The following is a 19,905-nucleotide window of genomic DNA, read 5'->3' on the forward strand; positions in this document are numbered from 1 at the left end:
CCACTTCCTTCGCTCGGAACTCTGTGGAGATTCTTCTCTAGGCTGTGCGGACCTTGGGATACCATATTTTACCCAGTTCTTATAGGGTTTTTACATCACAGTGATTTTTATAAAAGGGAAGAGTTTGTAGTTAAACTTGGTAGTGGGAAAAAACAATTCCCGAGTATAAGTTGCTATACCTTACCTGCAAAAGCAGAACTTTACAATACAATTATTTTTTAATTAAGGAACCCCAGAAATCGAATTAAATATATAAAGTACTAAAAACAAAATTGTTTCTCCTTGCTTTCTTAGATAAAAGTTCTATTAAAAATGTCTTCATTCCGCTAGTGACTGCATGGTGTAGTAGTAGGCTTTGTTAACATGAAACACAGCAATAACTTTCAATACATTATATTTCTCCGTAATCTCCGCATATATACACATATATATTTGACATAAAAATAATCATAATGCTTCATTTAACATTCACAAGAGTTCAAACAAATAAAACAATACAAGGCGAAACTTGACGTTTCAGATGAATAACATACCATCCTCTCCAACAAGAAAGAAAAATAGAAATCACAAGAAACCATAAACAGACCCAAAAATAAAAATAAAATGAATGTATACTTCAACTTCGCATTTTTGTTTTTAGAAATTATAACTAAATTTACTTTTAAGTACTTTTGTTTTTAAACCTAACCATATTCCAAAATAAATCAAGGACTTCTATGATAAAGAAATTAATTTCTTGACAGAAGTTTCAAAAATATTAATATAATTACAGATGTTACCTGTGGTCAAGTGGACAAAGTACTTTTAAACGCAACATCGTTGTTGTACATTCCATCTTAAATATTTGGTCCCTGTATGAAGGCAGTAAAGAACCACAAATAAAATTTTAAAAAGGATTCTTAGAAAATTCTACGACAACTAATTATCACGTCGTATCCTAATGGTCAAATATTGCTAATCTACCTATAATTCCAATGTTTGGATAATATTTACATCAATATTAAAATTCTATTGTTATCTTCTGTTCTATTTCTATAGGCTTTAGAAAAACACTATCAAATTGGAAGCAACTATAAGCACTTTTGCTCTACGGAAGGCTATATTCTATACGAATTACAACCATATTGAATCCTGGTTTATAGTTTGAATTCTAAATACCGAGGTATTATAAAGTTTTAAATCAGTATTTGTAGCACCACTGAATATCTGTCAACGCCAATTCTGCTTCTTCAATGAGCACTTCGTATGAAAGGATTATTTATCACATATTTATGAGCAATGGAAAACACTTATTTCTCCCAAAACTTTTGCAACAGACACATTAACAGTCATCGTATACATGTTGAGGAATTAGAAACTAGTAATCAATCTCTGTTCGTGGGCGGGTTTTCAAGTATACAAACACCACAATGAGGAGAAACACTGCGGCTAGAGCAGGCAAGGCGACCGTAAACACTCTCTTCTTGTTTTCAATAAATTCCTTTTTCCTCTCTTTCTTCTGTTTATTGGTTTCCTTCACTTTTCCCTTCAACTGACGCATTTTGAATCTTTACACAAGCTCTCGCTCTGTGGAAAGACAACGAAATTATTAACATGTTATACATATAATGCCTGGTACATATTTCTTAAAGGGCTAACTCACTAACCTTATTCATGCATTTATATTGCTCCTCCGAATTTCAATGTTGAAATAATACCAGCTGTGTTTTCATCTGTCAATCTAAACAGCGGATACACTTCTGCTACATTACTGTATTTCATGACGTTCAAATAAAACACTGAACCTCCAACTGCATATGATTATTAACTATTATCTTTATTTAACGTCCACTGGCAATCTACGAATGCTGAAATATAATACTATTCTAATGTAATACAACAACTAATAAATAAGAAAAGAAGGAAAACTGACAAAAAGAAAGCGAACAGGAAATTGATATAGAAACTTTTTATTTGTTTATGTTATCAAACAGAACTGATAAGTTCAAAGTTCTCATATGATATATTGGTAAGTGATGAATTCGAAACAACGAGAATTAAGTTGTCTCAATGAGCACTAATTAACTAACTTAAAAGTACCTTTATACACCTCGTATCTAGATTTGTAGTTCTAATATCAGGTACTCTGAAATATCTTGAGCTTTTCGGCCACGATATAGAGTTATTGTAAATCTCAGGGTACATGAGTCTCAGTCCGTTAGTCCTAACACGCCATTGGACAACTGACAGTTAAAGCTAGTAAATGTGCAAAAAGTGTTGGAATTCTTAGAATTAGATGTAAAATACTCTGCAGAGTTCGTTAATCGAGTCAATCCGTTAACATTTTAACGAGTAACGGCGACCTACGTTTGTCCGTTAGCGCACACAATAGCTCTTGAATGTAAGCGAATTTTTGAAGTTTGTTTTTGTTTCATAAACAGCTAGAGCAATTATATCTACCAAGTTTGTTAACGGAGCCAATCCGTTACCATTTTAACGGGTAACGGCGATTAACGTCCATCCGCGGCCCCACACAATAAATTTTCAAGAAAAGCAAATTTTTTAATACTTCTCGCAGTAGACAATTTAAGCGATTTAATCGGCCAAATTCGTTAACATCTTAACAGTGATTTATGGCTATCCGTTGCTCCACACGATAACGAATGCTAATTTTCGAAGTCTGTTTTATGCAAAGGAATAAAAGTTACACGTCTCACCGTTAGATGGCAGTAAACGTTTTATAGTGGTTCACATCTACCGGACGAAATTGAAACTTCTAGCGCATGATCCTTTTTACTGTCTACCTGACTTCATTGAATTGTTTGAAACTCTCAATAGTGTGTGATACGCCATTCATTTGAATTTTATGTTTAATCTAAGAGAATCACAATATGAGGCATCGGGTATTATTTTTAATTCGCAGACCACAGTTTCAGAAACGTTCGTTTAGAATATTAATTTCTCTCTCGTTTTCAGAATGTCATCCCTGTCCACTGATTTCCTTTTGCTAAGAATAAAGAAAAAAGTGGCCCCTGTACTTATTTCATAATTTGATCTCTTAAATCCACTAAATGGAATTTTTACAAGTGCCTAATTGTGTTAACATCATTAGAACGGTTCTCAACTAGACCTTGCCATGTGCACACTCAATTTTTTATTCCGGTGGAGTCTAAAGTATGAGGCGTGGTTCAACAGTACAATATATTACGTCTATGTAATACTGAACCGGTATTTTTTTGCATCTGAAAATATGATAAATAATTGTCAAGTGCTACTACCTAACTACATACATATATATAGTTTTTATAAAAAAAGGTAAAATACAGATGAAGTATAAAATCAAATCTTTAGACTCCATCAATCTGCTAAACAAGTAGTTTTATTAAAAATGAAAATGAAATGACATTTTTGAGTTTTACGTCCCACGGTTATGCCGGATACGCTAAAGGAGACGGTGATGATGAGGGACGAATGAAATGGTGGAATGAAGAAAGTGGGAGGAAACGGGAGAACCCCGAGAAAACCCATGCACACGGTGTTTGTCCACCATAAAGTTCACTTGGCGGGAACAGGGTTTGAACTCGGGACCCCAAACACCAGAGGTGAACGCTGGACCACTGAGCCACCGCGGCCTCCAAAGTTTTGTGCTGATCCGGACTGGGTGCACCCCTGGACCTCCTTAATTTTCATAATGTTCATGAATAACGAAATGGCTGCTGTTTGAGTATTTATTGGCACTTTGAGTCGCAAAACGCCAGAGTGTTGAAATTAGTGCCCCGGAAATCATACTTTGAATAACACTGACGTAAGTACGTGAACACGATTCAGAAAAAAAAAAAAAACTTTCAAAATTTGTTTTGAACCAAAAATACAATTAAGAATTAATTACACTGTTATGAAGAACACTTTCTCAATATTTAAAGCCTCGACAATCGACGTAAAATAAAACAAAATATCCAGTGTAATACAGAACCTTCATGCCAGATTAGAACAGAAAACACGATAAGTTCTACTGGTCATTTTGCGACATTTTGCGATGGGAAACTTAACTATGGTCGTTTAAGACAGAGCACAAAGAAACAGAGAATAACTTATACGAAGAGCATATATTACTGTATTGTTTGGCATCAACTTACCTTGTAGTATTCACTATGGTAATTTGCATATGTTCTTGATAACTTAATTTTAATTGGTTATGACTGCATAAAACTATGAAAGGTTTGAATGCTTCCTTTTGTAATTTATTGCATTTCAATAATTGCTTGTTATCACTTATGCTTAAAAAACTAAAACATGGTAGTATGAAATGTAAGAAGTTCACTAATATTCTTGCACTCATTAACAAAAAAATTAAAACTACTATTATTGTAGGAAATGTTGCATTGTTTCCACGTTCTTATGAACAATCACCATCTTGAATAACAAGTGAAATCTGTATTCAGATTATACAGTGTTCTCAAAAATATTACTAAATAAAATAAGACTTAACACATTTGTACTACCTAAATTTTTCTAAATCACCCTCATTAGATACTTCGCGGAAGGCAACAATGCAAACTGCTGGAATTATATAAAATCTAACTACAATAGTGAATACTGCAAGATTCGTTGAGATTTATGTTTTAGAAACAAAATGCTCCAGATTCTGGACAGAGCCATTTAATTAGAAAACAGTATGTGCTGGGTTGTGAGGTAGACATTATTGATAACAAGATCCAGAATCTTCGATTTATTTCACGTTTTTCACATGAAACAGCTCAGGGGCTAGAACCTGAGGACAAAACTATTGGTATGTTTTACAGTAACATACATTTTAACGTGCCAATGCATATACAACAAAAAAAATCATGTTATCCGTTTTGGTGCATCGTGGCGCTGTATTTTGCTGCTTTATTTTATTCTACACTGTTTATTTTGTCCAGAAGATCTTTGTTCTGGACAATATATATGTATTATCATTATATTGCGAGCGGTGATAATGATTAGAAATAATGATAATAATTAGAAACAAACCTCATCTCTAGGAAGTACTTTCGAAGAACATCGTCTTCATCGTCAGCCTAGGCACACTTCAAAAAGGATTTAAACCATAAAAAGAATTTTAAAAATGTACGAAGTAAAACATCTTGTCACTCAGTGTGTTTTCTTCCACGAAGTTTGTTTCTTGCGGTGCGGTTTCTTAGCCTTTTACTTACATTATTTCTAATATATATGTATGTTATTTCTCTTGTATTTCACGAAAAGGTAAATTCAGCATTTAAAGTCAAAATTAAGTAGATTAGAACGTCTACCCTCTTTTGAGAATTGATAAACTCTACACATAGCACTTTACTATAAATGTATGGTAGCTGCCATATTCTTTTCTGAAACATCAGTGTTTCTATATTCATTAACAGGGAGCTAGATGGATGTTTTGTGACGTTTATAAACTTGATACTGAGGAAGTTTCGGTGCAGTAACTGACGGACTGAGATTTTCTTGTTTGATGTGGTTCATTGTTTGTCTAGGCTACCTTTATCCAAGTTTATTTCAGAATCCTTGATATTAATGAAGGATTCGAATACTTCTCTTTCTATATGTGAAGAAGTATTGTGCAAAATGTTTTAGATTGTCACGTAGAGCAGCAAAATATAACTTCTTGATGCACCAAAACATGTAACGATATTTCCTCTTTTTATACAAGTGTCTTTGTTTTGCAAAATCTAATAGAGTTAATAAAGTATCCTTTATGCAACCCAGCAATATTACGACTATCAGAATATGTATCATCATCATCATCATCATCATCATCATCGGTATTCTGCCATTATTGGTAAGTCACTTGCCGCAACTGAGAAGCTTACATGCTCCAAGTTTTCCGCTTACCTTTTTGTGTTTCTGTTTTGTTATCGTCCATTAATTGAAGTCTCCTTCGTCCCTCCCTCTCTTTCCTGCCATCATACCCTTTAGCACGTCCCTCATGATACAGTTCGTTCTTAGCCAATGTCTCAATTAGTTTCTATTCCTCTTCTTAATAATATCTAAAACTGTTCTTTTCTCTCTCACCATTTCTAACACCTGCTCGATCCAGCTAATTCTCTCCATTTTTCTCCATAGCCCATTTCGAAAGCCTGCAGTCCCTTTCATCACTTTTGCAGATGATAATTCATGACACTTCCAAAAACAGAATACAAAAGTAATATCTTCTGAAATTACAGAATGATGTCCCTGATGTCAACATATTTTCGCATACATAAAAAAAAAAAAAAAAAAAAAAAAAAAAAAAAAAAAAAAAAAAAAAAACCGATATATCAGATGTTAGTCATATAGGCCTCCATTATTATCACAAAGTTTTAAGTATCACATAACTAAACACAGGTTAAGAACTCCATCGCACTGCCCTTTATTAACGTCCTAAATGTGAGATGTTACGACTTCGCAAGTTCAATTGCTATCACAGCTACTTTGCAAGACTGGAGTTTCTCCTTTCTGCTTTCAAGTCCATGACTGTTTAAATGTTTAAAATTGAATAGCCTGGGCGCGGTAAGTGTGTACTTGTAATACTTAACACAATTCATGTCTGTAACTTCCACCATATAAGTGTTTATTATTTTGCAATTAAATGACCTAGTTCATATTTTTAGAATTACTTGAATATCTCCTTATTCTGGATTCGCACATCATAGCCGGCTATATTTAATTCCTCAATAGAGCACCCTCCGTTATAATTTGAAACAATACTTCAAAATCACTCTGTATTCAAGAATTTATTTTTGGAAACTTATTGGAACAGGCCGGACAAGAACAAAGTGATTTCATACTTTAAGCTCAATCAACTTGCTGTCCTGAAGCTATTTGTACATGTGACGAGTTTCACAGCATAATAGTAACTTGTAATTTATACGAATGTTACCGCTGAACTCGAGGCTCAGGAAAACACAGAATATTAGGAAACTACTCTTGCGAGAGAAAAGGGTTCATAAAAAAGTCTTCGTCATTTAACAAACCCAGTTGGAATCTATATATTAAAATGCTAGGTTTATATGTTTGTCTCCAATCCTTTCGACAATGAGATCTCGAAAACCACAAGTGGTAGAAACGTGCCGTTTTCACTAGTGAATTCCGATTTTTTTTTTTTGGTACATTGTCGATTTCTAATTGAATATTAAAAAGGCCATTATTTCTCTATTACATTTTTAGGGGTACACTGGAAGTGTTGAAATAATAATAATAATAATACAAACTCAAAGCATCATATCCTACGAATTATACATTCTAACCACATATTTGTATATAGGGGTTGTATATCTCTCAGGCGTTTGTTTCATGGCTAAATGATAAGGAAATACAAAGAGTAACCATTTCTCCAGCCTAAGATAAATCTTCATTGTTTGGAGTGTTCTGCTCAATGAACACCATATATCACTGAAATTAAAATTAATTGTGTATGTAGTATTCCTTACCACATACTGCATGTAAGAAGAGAGAAAACACTGATCATACATGAATTGGAAACTCCAACCGGAAGTAGGTTCAAATCTTGCAAACGGTGCGAGATATTGAAGAAATAATCCAAAAAATCTATCCTTTATGGTACTCCTTGCCGATTTTTACCAAGACGTCTTTTACTTGTGTCTGTAAAGGGACATGTACAAATGAAAATGAAACCTTTGAGTTTTACGTCCCACGATTATGCTAGCTAGGCTACAGGTGATGATGAGAAATGAATGAAATGGTGGGATGAATAAAGTGGGACGAAACGAGAAAATCCACGCACACGATGTTCACCACAAAGTTCAGTTGGCGCGAGACATGTACAGATGTTGCGAGGAATGACAAGGAGATTCATACTGATAGGTGAATGAAGCGCTGTGTAGAGAGCGCAGGTTCTGCTAGTGGAACATACATAAAATTTTGCACAAATTTACTACCCTAAGCTGAGGATAAGACAGCGTTTAACGAAATATGAAGCTTACGGGGAAAAGCAAGCTTGGAACTTTACCTGCCGTCCACCAGAACTTCGAAACAATTGAGCGTAATAAAGGAAATTTTGCACCAATGTTCTTTTCAGACTCTCAACAATGGAAAAGACAGGATTTTCTGAAACTTAACATCTAAGAGCATGGAAAGAGAGTTTAAATGTTTCCTTGCTCTAAGAAGTTTGACCCTCTCTCCGAACAGTTTATATACATTCCATTATTGCAAGTGTTACCATTTTTTTCTGAAGCGCTCATTCACAAAACCATGAAAATTTGTATGCTATATTTAACGTATAGAATATGACTATATCATGCGAGAATTCGATTTAGCTAAGTTTCAAAATAAAACAGTAATAAAGGGAAAGTTATTTTAAAACGATTATATGAGAGCATATGCATTTCCTGCGAAATTTAAACTACATCAACAAGTACTTTGAAATGTACATAACTTTCAAATAAACTTTTTTTCCCAAACTTCCCATAAACTCTTTTCTTTCCGTGCAGAAAACGGACATTCTGCTAGTACAATAATAATAATAGATGTAGTAATACTAATAGTTGATTGATTACAATTCACATTTACATTAATAATGTCGCATAATACGTTTTCCAGGGGAATCAAGTTTTGATGTGCCGTGTTAAGCCATGGATAATTTATTGTGCCTCGAATAGGAAAAGTTTGCGGAACACTGGCCTGATTTCCACCACTGTTCCGCACCTATTAATATTAAGTGCCAGCAATAATTAAAACACTCATAAAAAAATTAACTTACCGAAAAGCAACCAAAATTATTCAATTGTGTGAATTTCGGAAAAAAAAAAAAAATCTCACCAGAAATTCTTTCAGCCTGCGTATGATAACCATTGGAGTGAAGGTAAAGATTTAGAATAAGGAAGTCAGGAAATAATAATGTTGTTTATGTACATTTACAACACTGTCACATTTCTTACACCAATTACGTTTGTTCGTAGAGTGAAAAAAGAACATTAAGTAAAATAAGTGGGACTAAGAAATAATTATTGTTAGTAACACCAGATACTGCTTATGAAGAAAATACAAAGATAATTTTATGAACGACCACTGCAGTTAAGAAAAAACAATCATATTCCAAAGATAATCAACGGCATAAGGTAAGTTTTCTGAAGGACTTAGTACTGAGGAAAGCAATGATTTTATTTTTGCCGAAACGTACAATTGGGTATTTAAAGGTACTTTTAGCGTCAGCATTTTTTATGAATACTAGCATTAACCTGCGCTGTCTACACAGTGCATCATTCACATATCAGCATGACTGCCCTTGTATTCTTCACAACATCTGTACATGCCCCTTTACAGACACAAGTGAAGGACGTCTTGATAAAAACAGGCAAGGGACATAAAGGGGAGATTTCTTCGATTATTTTTTTCAATATCTCGCACGGTTTGGAAGATATAAGCCCACTTCTGGTAGGAGTTTCTAATTCATGTACGATCAGTGTTTACTTTCTTCTTTTGAATGCAGTAATGAGCAAACTCATTACATACACAATTAATTATAATGTCAGTTATATATGGTGTTCATTGAGCAAAATATTCCAAACAATACAGATTCATCTTAGACTGAAGAAATGGTTATCATTCTTTTTTTTTTTTTTTTTTTTTATTATTAACATTTGCCCACGAAACAAACACTGAAGAGATACAAAACCCGGTAAACAAATGTGTGATGTTGGAATGTATAATTCATAGGATATGATGCTTTACTTTTTTAAAATTTCAACACTTACAGTGTATCTCTAAAAATGCAATAAAGAAATAACGGCCATATTTCTTGAATATTCAATTAGAATCGAATAACCTAACAAAACTTGCAATCGATCAGTGAAAACGGCATCTTTCTAAAGTTTGTGGTTTCCGAGATGTCATTGTGAAAAGCATTGGCCCCAAACATATAAATCTAGCACTTTAATATACGGATTGGATATGCACCTCTTACTAAATCAAGTAGCAAATAGTTAAAATAATTCTAACTAATTATATTTCACATTATTTCCCTTATATCAAGATTTGTTAAGTACACATTCATACACACGAAGGATAGTAATAACTAAGTTAACTTAGACGAATAGGAGAAAGAGTATTTAAAGGAATACCTAATGGATTTCGTTCCCTGTCTTGATTGCTGACTATAGTCAGTTAACAGTTGACGTCATTTAGAACACTCAGACGCCTCTCAATGGAGTCGTTTCTACTCACTGCAATCCTGTGAACGAACAAGATTAATAAACTGTAATAATTTTAAAACTGACGCAAACTGTTATATTGTGCACAAAGCGTGTTGAACTAAAACCTACCCAGGCAACAGAGCGCACTTTACTGAACATTGAGGAAAGTGGACGTTGGGCGAGTGATACAACAGGTAGTATTAGAGGTGGATACATACCAGAACAGCGGTTAATGTGTGGTGTTTGACTGGTGCACGGAAAAAGGTATGTCGATGACTGCAAAACCCGTCCCGTATTTATGAACGGGCTGTGATTCAATTCTTGTCAGTAGACGGATGTCTGTCCAGTGAAATTTACAAGAGATTGGGTATAATTTTATAAAGAGAAGTATGTATCAAAGAACCTTCTAAACAATTGGGCACGAATGTTCCGGGAAACTCTGGAATACACGATAGACTCACCATATTCAGGCCAGGACACGTCAAAATCAGTGATGACATATTATAGCAAGAGTTGACACTGCCATACGCGAGTAGACACCAGGCCATGGCATTTGGTGTTCCGTGGGAACAATGCACTTTATAGTGCGGAGAAACCTGTTGTATCGTAAACAGTGAGTTCTTACAGCAGACCAAAGGCATCTCCACGAGGGTGCATCTGCAGCACCACTGTCGATATGCCGACGACGCTTTCTTCTGTGCATTATGGTAGGGGACGAGGCTTCGTGCCACCATTTTGAACCCTCAACCAAAGCAGGAACCAGTAGTGGAGGCATCTGTCATCACCAATAACGAAGAAAATGAAAACTCTACAGTCCGGTGGCAATATTATGCTTACAGTATTTCTCAACTCTGAAGGACCATTGTTGTTGTTGAAGAGTTCAAGGAACTCGACATTACAGTAAATGCAGAGCTATATCGAGACGCTCAACGAATTGCATGCGGACATACGAGGGAAAAGTCCCGTATTGGTGACATTCGGTATCTTTACACTTCATAACAATGCTCAACTGCATTTAATGGGCATTATGCAGGAGGGATTAAGGAAGAAATGACGGGAGGTTTTGCTTCACTCACCCAACAGCCTGGCCTCATCACAGTGCGACTTTCACTTGTTCAGGCCTTTGAAAATATTTCTAGCGAGGAAAGTATTTCACAGCAATGATGAGATGAAAGGCGCAGCGATAGAATGACTCAGCTCAGTCCATCGCTGAAATCATTCTTCTGAAGCAGTGGAATGCCTGTAATCAACACTATGGTCACTACTAACCTTAACATCTGTGACACTTTTGATCCTTAGATATTCTGTTTTCTTTTGTCCATGTGTCATGTTGGCCTGTAATTTCACTTCCCATCAGGGGCAGGGTCCATTCGGACACGCTTTGTATACATTCAACACAAATGAAATTCTTTTGCTGACAATACACAACATGCCAATAAACCAGGGTTGGCTGGTTTAAACCAGATATTTTTATTGAAAAAAAAAAAAAAAAAAAAAAAAGTTCGGTAAACTTTACAAGACACGCTCCAGCTGCGCATCGATAAGTAGGGCCCTTTTAAAAATTATACCTGCTGGAGCGGGCGTTGTAAAGTTAACTCAAAAAGTTTCAACCAACACAAGTCATGTGAACTGCATTGTGAAATTTTCCTGTATCTCAAACCATCTATAAGATCTATAAGCACTTACATTATAAACACAGGAAAGAGCAATGTAAATGATTTCTTGAAATCAAAAGTATTTTCTGCACATGTACAGGGTGTTTCAAAAAAGAATGATCTGATTTTAAAAGTCTATATGTACTGGTAAAAACATACTACAAAAATGGTATAAACTGCAAAATATACACAAAATCGTCTAGTTTTAGGGTGCCAAATTGCTTCCACCATTTCATCGCAAGTGCAAGGTCGACCTGTGCTTTTACCTTTGCACAAGCATCCTGTCTCTACAAACTGGCGATACCAACGACGAGTATTTCTGGGTGCAGGCGGATCAATGCCAAAACACCAACGAAAAGTACGCTGGATCGAAATTACTGACTCAGTCTTTCCAAACTGCAGCACACAAAACGCCTTCTGTTGAGCGGACGCACGCCATCTTACTTCTGACTGACTGCAAACAGAGAAAACGCATTCACTGACATCTAACGGCGATTTTCTGAAATTCTAGGCCACGCCCATTCAAACAACACTCACTTCCTTGCCGGCACGTCCCATGTTTCGTAATTATTAGCGTCCAAAATTACATCATTCATTTTGAAACATTGTATATATGTACCAATAGTGAAGAGCCGCAGAGAACTTAAATGATTCGTATCTTTATTCACTTCTTTTATTGATACCGGCTGAGAATAGGCTCACCAATATTTTGACAATTTACAGTGAATTGGAAGATTGACTAATTATGCAGGTTATGCATAGGACATAGCATATTTGTGTGGTGCTGCGGTGTCTCAGTGATAGCTGGCTCTGGATCGATTCGAGGTCTCGCCAAGTAAGCTGGTGGTGGACAGAACACCGTGCGAGGTTTTCTCGGAAGTCTTCCGTTTCCTCCTTTGCTTCGTTCACTATTAACATCATCGCTTGCGCGCCTCCTCCATACATACGCACCCCTCGCTGTCGCTCGGACATTCCTACTGCACTCCTGCCCTTACTCGGTTGGGTAGCATTCGTGCTTTTTAGTGACCATCTAGCACGGGTTAGTTGGTGTCTTATGCATTGTAATTCTTCTACCGTATGTCCACCCTGTATTTACACTCATCACAATTACAAATAACGAACGTAATCTCTACCAAGTCAGAGTCACTACCAAGTGATTTGGGGGAGAAACTAAATAATACCCAAATAAATAAATAAAACCTATCTATAAACACAAGTAATAACATAGAAGAATTTGACAGAACAGTGAACGCCAAATTGCGGTAATATTTCCTGTGTCAGAAGCATTGTGCGCTTTTGAAGATCAAAACTGTTTTAATTATTTCTGTGTGCAAGTGAAACAGTACTGAAAACCACGTGTAGCTCGGATTCCCTTAAGCTGTAGGTCCACGTCTCATACAGCCTCGCTGCTGAAAAAAAAATGCTAAACTTTAATCCAAGTACTGAAAAATTTCGTGTCATGTGATGATTGTAATGAATATACAACACTAATAAAAACATGATGCTTTAGAAAGAACATAAAAATACAACACAATTTGATAAATTAGTGAATTTCAAATAAATCTGTCTCTTAAACTACCTCCTGCAATCTCTGTATTACTGACCTCGTAGATATCAAGTGGGTGACGAAATAAATCTTTCACCCAAGCATCTTACCAAGATACAGAGAATATTTTTTATACGGAGTCTGTGTTGAATTTTGCCGAGAAAGCATTGTATTTATATGGGCAAGGTTCTAGAACACAGGTCACACTTTCCATTTAGCTGTAATAACGACAGAAAACAACGTGCCCTGCGGGGCTCTAACCCGCCCGCACTCGCTATCGCTCGTTTGGCAACGGCATGTGAATTAAACTAGTACAGAAAGGCACCAGCCTAGATACTAATCTGTATCGGGAGACCTGAAGTAAACCTGCATCGAGAGCTGCAAGGTCCCCTATAACCTAAGATTTTTTGCAGGTAGCAAAAGTCGATTCTTTCCAAAAGACATGGTATATTTAATGATTCTCTATTGGTGTACATACGGTTATAGTTAAGGAGCCGTACTTCCCATTTAGGGAAGGACGAGAAACGCCATACTTTCAGGCATTATTCATTGACTATCTAGGATGTTAAAAAGTAGGTAATACACTGAGTTCTTGCCCTTGTACTTAGCTTGTTTAGGTAATGCAACAGTAAGATGTATCCTCGTGCACGGGAGATGAGAAGTAGCTGTTCTTAACTATTACCGTACATACTCGCAAAATGTACCAAATTACATACTGAGACAAAAATCTTTCCTTCTGACGTATTTCACTCGCAAATTTGAAAAATAGTGAACCTATTTTTCTTCGTTACTGCTACACCAGCGTTGTAAACTATTATCACGGATTTTACCGTAAAATTTTCTCAAATAGGACCCTCGTTTAACTGCACCGAAAAATAAGAATACAGAAATCTACTCGAGGTAACATGCAGAATACTTACGATAAATGGATGTATTGAACTTCGAATACTATTAAATGTAGGTTTATTGAGCCATATGAGTTATGCCTACTATTGTACGGTTAAACATGTAAAATAGCAGCAGTAAATGTAATGGGAAAAAGGGTTGTTTACCTAGATATAAACTCACGTAGCCCATTGACGTGTTCGCACCAGCAGGCGACGTGTAAACCACTTTCTATTTAGTAAACAAGTGGTCAATGTAAAGGTTGCCAGTACTCATGTCTCACCTATTTTTCAACCGGAATGCCGAATATAAATTTCGAGTATTATTTGTGGATTTTAAGGAATAACTTGATTTAGGAATACATATTGGAGGCATTGAGAAGTAATATTCAGGGCTCAACACTATATTAAGCTGAAAATATCATTTCCAAAAAATTTTCGAACAAAATAGTAAATGGTCACTCATTAAATTTTCCTTAATCTTTTCTCCTTCGTTCATCCTTTTAATCATGTCCATCCACATAATCACTAATATGACAAAAAAAAAAAAAAAAAAAAAAAAAAAAAAAAAAAAAACTGCGACTTCACTTACATAAATAATATTTCTTTAATGGAACCTTTAGCTAACACAGAAAAAGTATTATGCATACTTATCATGGATAAGATACTGAAAAAGTGATAGCTATTACAGATAAGGGACCTTATTCCACACCAGCCTACGTAAAATTTGCGGAAAGTATCGTGCGTAAAGTGAATGTAAGGTGAATAGACTTGATTTTCGCAGTACAGTATTGTTTTTCATTTTTCAAAGAGCTGTCCTGCGTTTTGTGAAGACGCCCAGAAAATCGAGAAATGTCCTTCTTTTTAAAAATGTCCTGCGAAATGTCCTGAATTGACTTATTTATAATACTTTAATGATTCATTCTTTGTTGGCAACATAATCTGAATCACAATCACTCTTTTTCTGAATGATAAACCGATGTGGTTTTCAACACTCCTCAAGAGATTAGTAATAGGAAACGGGAACAATCAACAAAACATTGTTTTAACTGAAAAGGCCTTGTTGGGTATCGGTAAGGCACGAAAGGTTTCTTATTTCAAGTTAAGAAGTTAAGCAGAAGTTCCCTCGTGCCGGTCAAAATTTTCCCTCATTAAACTGTTCAGCCCTACACGAAGTTCCACTCTACGTTCATAAAGATAAACCACAAACGCATATGTCTAGTTAATTATAATTAATCTCTATATTAAAATGCTAGGTTTATATGTTTGTCTCCAATCCTTTCGACAATGAGTACTAAAAACGTGTCTTTTTTTCACTGGGTGATTCGAAATTTTGTGTAGATTGTCCAATTCTAATTGAATATTTTTGTTTTAAAAAAATAGGCCGTTTTTTCATTATTACACTATTTAGGGGTATACTGGAAGTGTAGAAATTAAGAAAAAAATCATACCCTGCGAGTTATACATCCCAACACCACAAAATTGTATACATGGATTGTATATCTCTCAAGCGTTTGTTTCATGGCCAAATGATAATGAAAAACGAAGGATAACAATTTTTCCAGACTAAGATGAATCTTTATTGTTTGGAGTGTTTTGCCCGATGAACACCATATATATCACTGACATTGTAATTAATTGTGTATGTAATGTGTTTGATTATTGCATACTGCATGAAAGAAGAAAGAAAACATTGATTATAAATGAACTAGAAACTCCAACCGGAAGTAGTCTCAAATCTTGCAAACGGTGCGAGATATTGAAAAAAAAATCGAATAAATCTCCCCTTTATGGTACCCCATGCCGGTTTTTATCAAGATGTCTTTCACTTATGTCTGTAAAGGGACATATGCAGATGTTGTGAGGAATGACAAGGAGATTCATGCTCATATGTGAATGATGCGCTGTGTAGAGAGCGCAGATTCAGATAGTATAAATGAAATTATTTGATTATATTATTGTTTGATTATAATACAAATTAAATTCACCCATTTGCGACTTGCGATGCGGAGTATTTTCCTAGTTTGTGTCCCACTTTTTGCTTACGAGAATCTGGTCACCCTACAGTAATGTAAAACATATTAAAAAATCAATTATAAAGACATGCAATAATAGCAAACAAAGGTATTTTATATTGTGTTGACGCAAACTTTTACAGACACTTGGGGCTTCCGGGTCGCGGACAAAAGCCCACCGGAGCTTACTGTCAACAGAAGCACACTGAATATTTGATGATAAATGAAAAAAAAAAAAAAGAAAAGAATCTGGTTGTACATAAGGAAACAGGATTTCTTATACGCCAAAAACGACAGGGAAAACAATAATATTTCAGCAGTTAATTTTTTTTTAATTGAGTGCGTGGTTTTTGAAAATATTTATAATTAGGTGAAATGGAAAAGAGTTGAAACTAGGCAAAAGGTAAGGCTTGACAACAGTGGATATGAAATGCTTCCGCGGGAAGTCCGAAGCGTTCCGAACTGGAAGCTTTCGAAATGTGAGTGTGAGAAGAATAGAGACAATTAGCTGGGTCGAACGGAAAACGAATGAATGGGTGTTAGAAATGGAAGAGAAGAAAAGAACAATTTTAGATATTATTAAGAAGTGGAAGAAAAACTGGTTGGAGCATTGGCTAAGAAGGAACTGTATTATGAAGAACCTGTTAGAGTGTATGGTGGCAGGAAAGAGAGGGAGGGAGCGAAGGAGACTACAATTAAAGGATATTAAAACAGAAAAATCGTACGTGAAGACGAAGTTAGCGGAAGACCGTTGTAACCGTACGACCTAGTTGATCGATTATTAATGAAGAAAATTTTAACTTTTTAAATGAACCTCATATAATAGTGCTCTCAAGAAATTTTCTCTCAGCCAACAAACGAATGTGCATATATGTATGTGCGTCTCAACTGCGACGGAGATCGCGGAATTCCTCTCCCCTTCCCATATAAGGAGCTAAAATCCAGCACAATGGACAAACGTCGTCTCTAAAAATTCCAATGCATGTATTGTCATAGTTATTTTTAGCTTCTGACATCACCTAACTGCGTGGCAAGACGAACTGTTGCCTAGCAACACGACGAGACGGAAAGGAAAGGTGCTTCAGTCTGACGACGACTTTGATAGGAGGCAACCACGAATGAATTAGCTAGTGCAAAAATACAGCAATAATGAAGTATTTGATACATACGTTTAGTAAACTCTTACTTAGAAACCAGAACGAACAATTAAAATGCATGAACAACGTCAAGTAATATTTTGTTAAGTGCGAGTGAAGGTTGTTTCGGCGGCATGGAGCTGGAGAACGGCATACCATTCGATTAACCTCAAGAAGATGAGAGGAAAGCAACCCGCAACCTGCAGGACATCTCCCCTGAATATCCAATACAGTCCACCTTCTAGTGTCAAAGCAAGTGAACAGTGCTAGTGAAAGTGTAATAATCAGCAATGTAACGAAACATAACCAATAATACGTGGCGACCGTGCCAACCGCGTCCTCGATAATCAACGGGCCTAAATTAAATTAAATCAATATATATATATATATATATATATATATATATATATATATATATATATATATATATATATATATATATATATATCACAGCGATCAGTTATCCATTTGAAGTGCCATAAAAGTGATGTATTATTTGTTCATAAAGTTTTAGTGTTGTGAATTAAAAGCAAAGATAGAAATTCGAGTATCCTTTCAACATAATAATTATGGTTTAAATTTATATGTTTATTTTAAGAAATAACCTAATTTGTTTTTCTTTACAGCATGAGTGATTAGCGCCTATGCAACTTAGTAATTCATACATTAATAAATTGCATCAGCGCTAAAGAATACAATTGGAGTTAGCTTTGTGCTGGTTTCCCGTAACGTTCTGACCGAACTCTGAACCTGTTGTCCAACGGCTATATGGTCAGTTTTAATAGTCGATCCAACCCGATAGTAAATGCTAAAGAAGACATTCGAACGGTAGAGAATCGAACCCAGACCATGGAAAAGCGCAAGCCCACTTTGGGACCGTAGGACACGAACCACATACAGTAATAAAAGGGTTTATCTCGATAGGGAGTGAGACGTACCTGGATCGAACCCAGTACAGTTATATATGCTTTTCCCTTATAGAAACGTTCTAGGTCTCGAACCCAGGACTGTAATAAATGGCTTTGCCGAACAGGAAAAGACGAGAATCGAATCCTTTACTGTAATAAATGGCGCCCGAACAGGGACGGTCGGTAAAACCGCATAAAAGTGACGTTAATTGTATTTTCTCGATTAAGGTAAATTGTAGTGCCTCATTAGTACTATTTAATTTTGTTGTTCTGGCATTAGTAAATTAATCATCATGTCCGTAGAGAAATAATTCCTGTCTTGCATGAAATGCGAAAAATATGGAAAGAAACAGAGTACTTAATAGTAGAAAGTCAGTTCAGATATAGAAAAGAACCTTTTACATTGTTAGAAGTCGAAAATGCCTTAAAGGTAGAACAGGAAGTTTGTGAAATTCGTAAAAGAGCTAAACAGGAAATTGCAAAATCTCTTTTGCAAAGGAACATAGAATATAGGGCTGAAATTGAAGTAAAATTGTTGCTAAAATGCATGAAATACGCAAATCTGATTTTTACCGAAAGGTCAAAGATGAATGTATTCTTGAATCAGAATTTATTTCCTTGTCAGACATTAAAGGTAAATTGAAAGTTCACTATGAAAATTCAGACATTGTACGTACTGCAAAAGAAAGGTTAGCTGAAAGGATATACAAAAGATATTCAAAGCAACACAATGTTAGTTGTAACAAGGATTTCAGTGATAATAAGAAAATAAATTGTAAAGTTGTACCATCGAAACGGGTTAGGCTTGCTGATCCTCCTGAAACTGTAACTTTTGCGCACCCTTTTGTACAAGTTAATGAGTTAGAAAATTTTCAAAATTACGAGAATAGTAAAAGCAAAAGAGTACCATTAGAAATAAAATATGCTAAAAATAACTTAGAATTTGTTAGATCCTAGTTTGAAGGAATCTTGTGGGACGTTGCCCCCGCAATTCAAAAAGCATACGCACAAACTGTGAAAGATGTATGTGTTGAAAGTTGTATTATTTTGCCATGTGTTAGGTCTCAGTCACCTCCTATCGTTGTAAATCAAGCCAATATTGAATTTCTTGACAATGAATTTGAACAGGTTGAAGAAATATCTGAGAGTGAATTAAAGGTAGAAAATGAAAGCATTTCTGTTGTCAGTCACGTTAACATTGAGTTAGGCCAAGCCAAAGAATTTGTTTTGTCTCTCTCGAATAGCAGTCTAGAAAGAAAAGAAACAGAGAGAAAAAAGAATAACAAGCTCAACCCAGCTGTCTTGTTGCAACCCGCACCAACTATCGAGTTGGTCACGTCTAGTACAGATGTATGTGTGAGCCAGCGGTTGGCTGCTCCAGCTGTTTGTTTGTTTTGTATAGGAACAAAAGGCATTCGTGGATGCAATGCGTGCGTCACTGCAGAAAGGTTTACTAGAGTTGTAATAAATTGCGTCAAAAAGGGGAATGAAAGTAGCCCATATGCGCAGCCTTGTAGTGTAATGTATTTCTTAGAGGAAAATTGTTTTTATGGCACCTTGCTAACCAGTAGATTGGAATGCGTTCCGTTTCACAAAACTTGTTTATTTTTTGTGTCTGT

General features: G+C 35.6%; 1 protein-coding gene across 2 annotated transcripts; it reads right to left on the reverse strand.

Moving 5' to 3' along the window:
- Window positions 1-377: 377 nt before the first annotated feature.
- On the reverse strand, window positions 378-14,544 carry LOC145693726 (single-pass membrane and coiled-coil domain-containing protein 4 homolog). Of its 2 annotated transcripts, none has more exons than XM_081770018.1 (3): window positions 14,396-14,544; window positions 10,071-10,180; window positions 378-1,566 (listed from the first exon to the last, which is right to left on the reverse strand). In XM_081770018.1, exon 3 carries the CDS (start codon window positions 1,538-1,540, stop codon window positions 1,358-1,360), a length of 183 nt encoding a protein of 60 aa, XP_081626144.1. In that variant the 5' UTR covers window positions 1,541-1,566; window positions 10,071-10,180; window positions 14,396-14,544; the 3' UTR covers window positions 378-1,357. The 2 variants fall into 2 exon arrangements, with proteins under 2 accessions (XP_081626144.1, XP_081626145.1); XM_081770019.1 differs by having other exon boundaries at window positions 14,264-14,401.
- Window positions 14,545-19,905: the final 5,361 nt, after the last annotated feature.

Source organism: Thermobia domestica, chromosome 8 (assembly GCF_964235325.1).
Source record: "Thermobia domestica chromosome 8, izTheDome1.hap1.1, whole genome shotgun sequence".
Classification (NCBI taxonomy): Eukaryota; Metazoa; Arthropoda; class Insecta; order Zygentoma; family Lepismatidae; genus Thermobia; species Thermobia domestica.

Coding starts and splice junctions, on each gene's coding strand:
- LOC145693726 (XM_081770018.1), bottom strand. CDS start 1,540: ATGCGTCAGTTGAAGGGAAAAGTGAAGGAAACCAATAAACAGAAGAAA.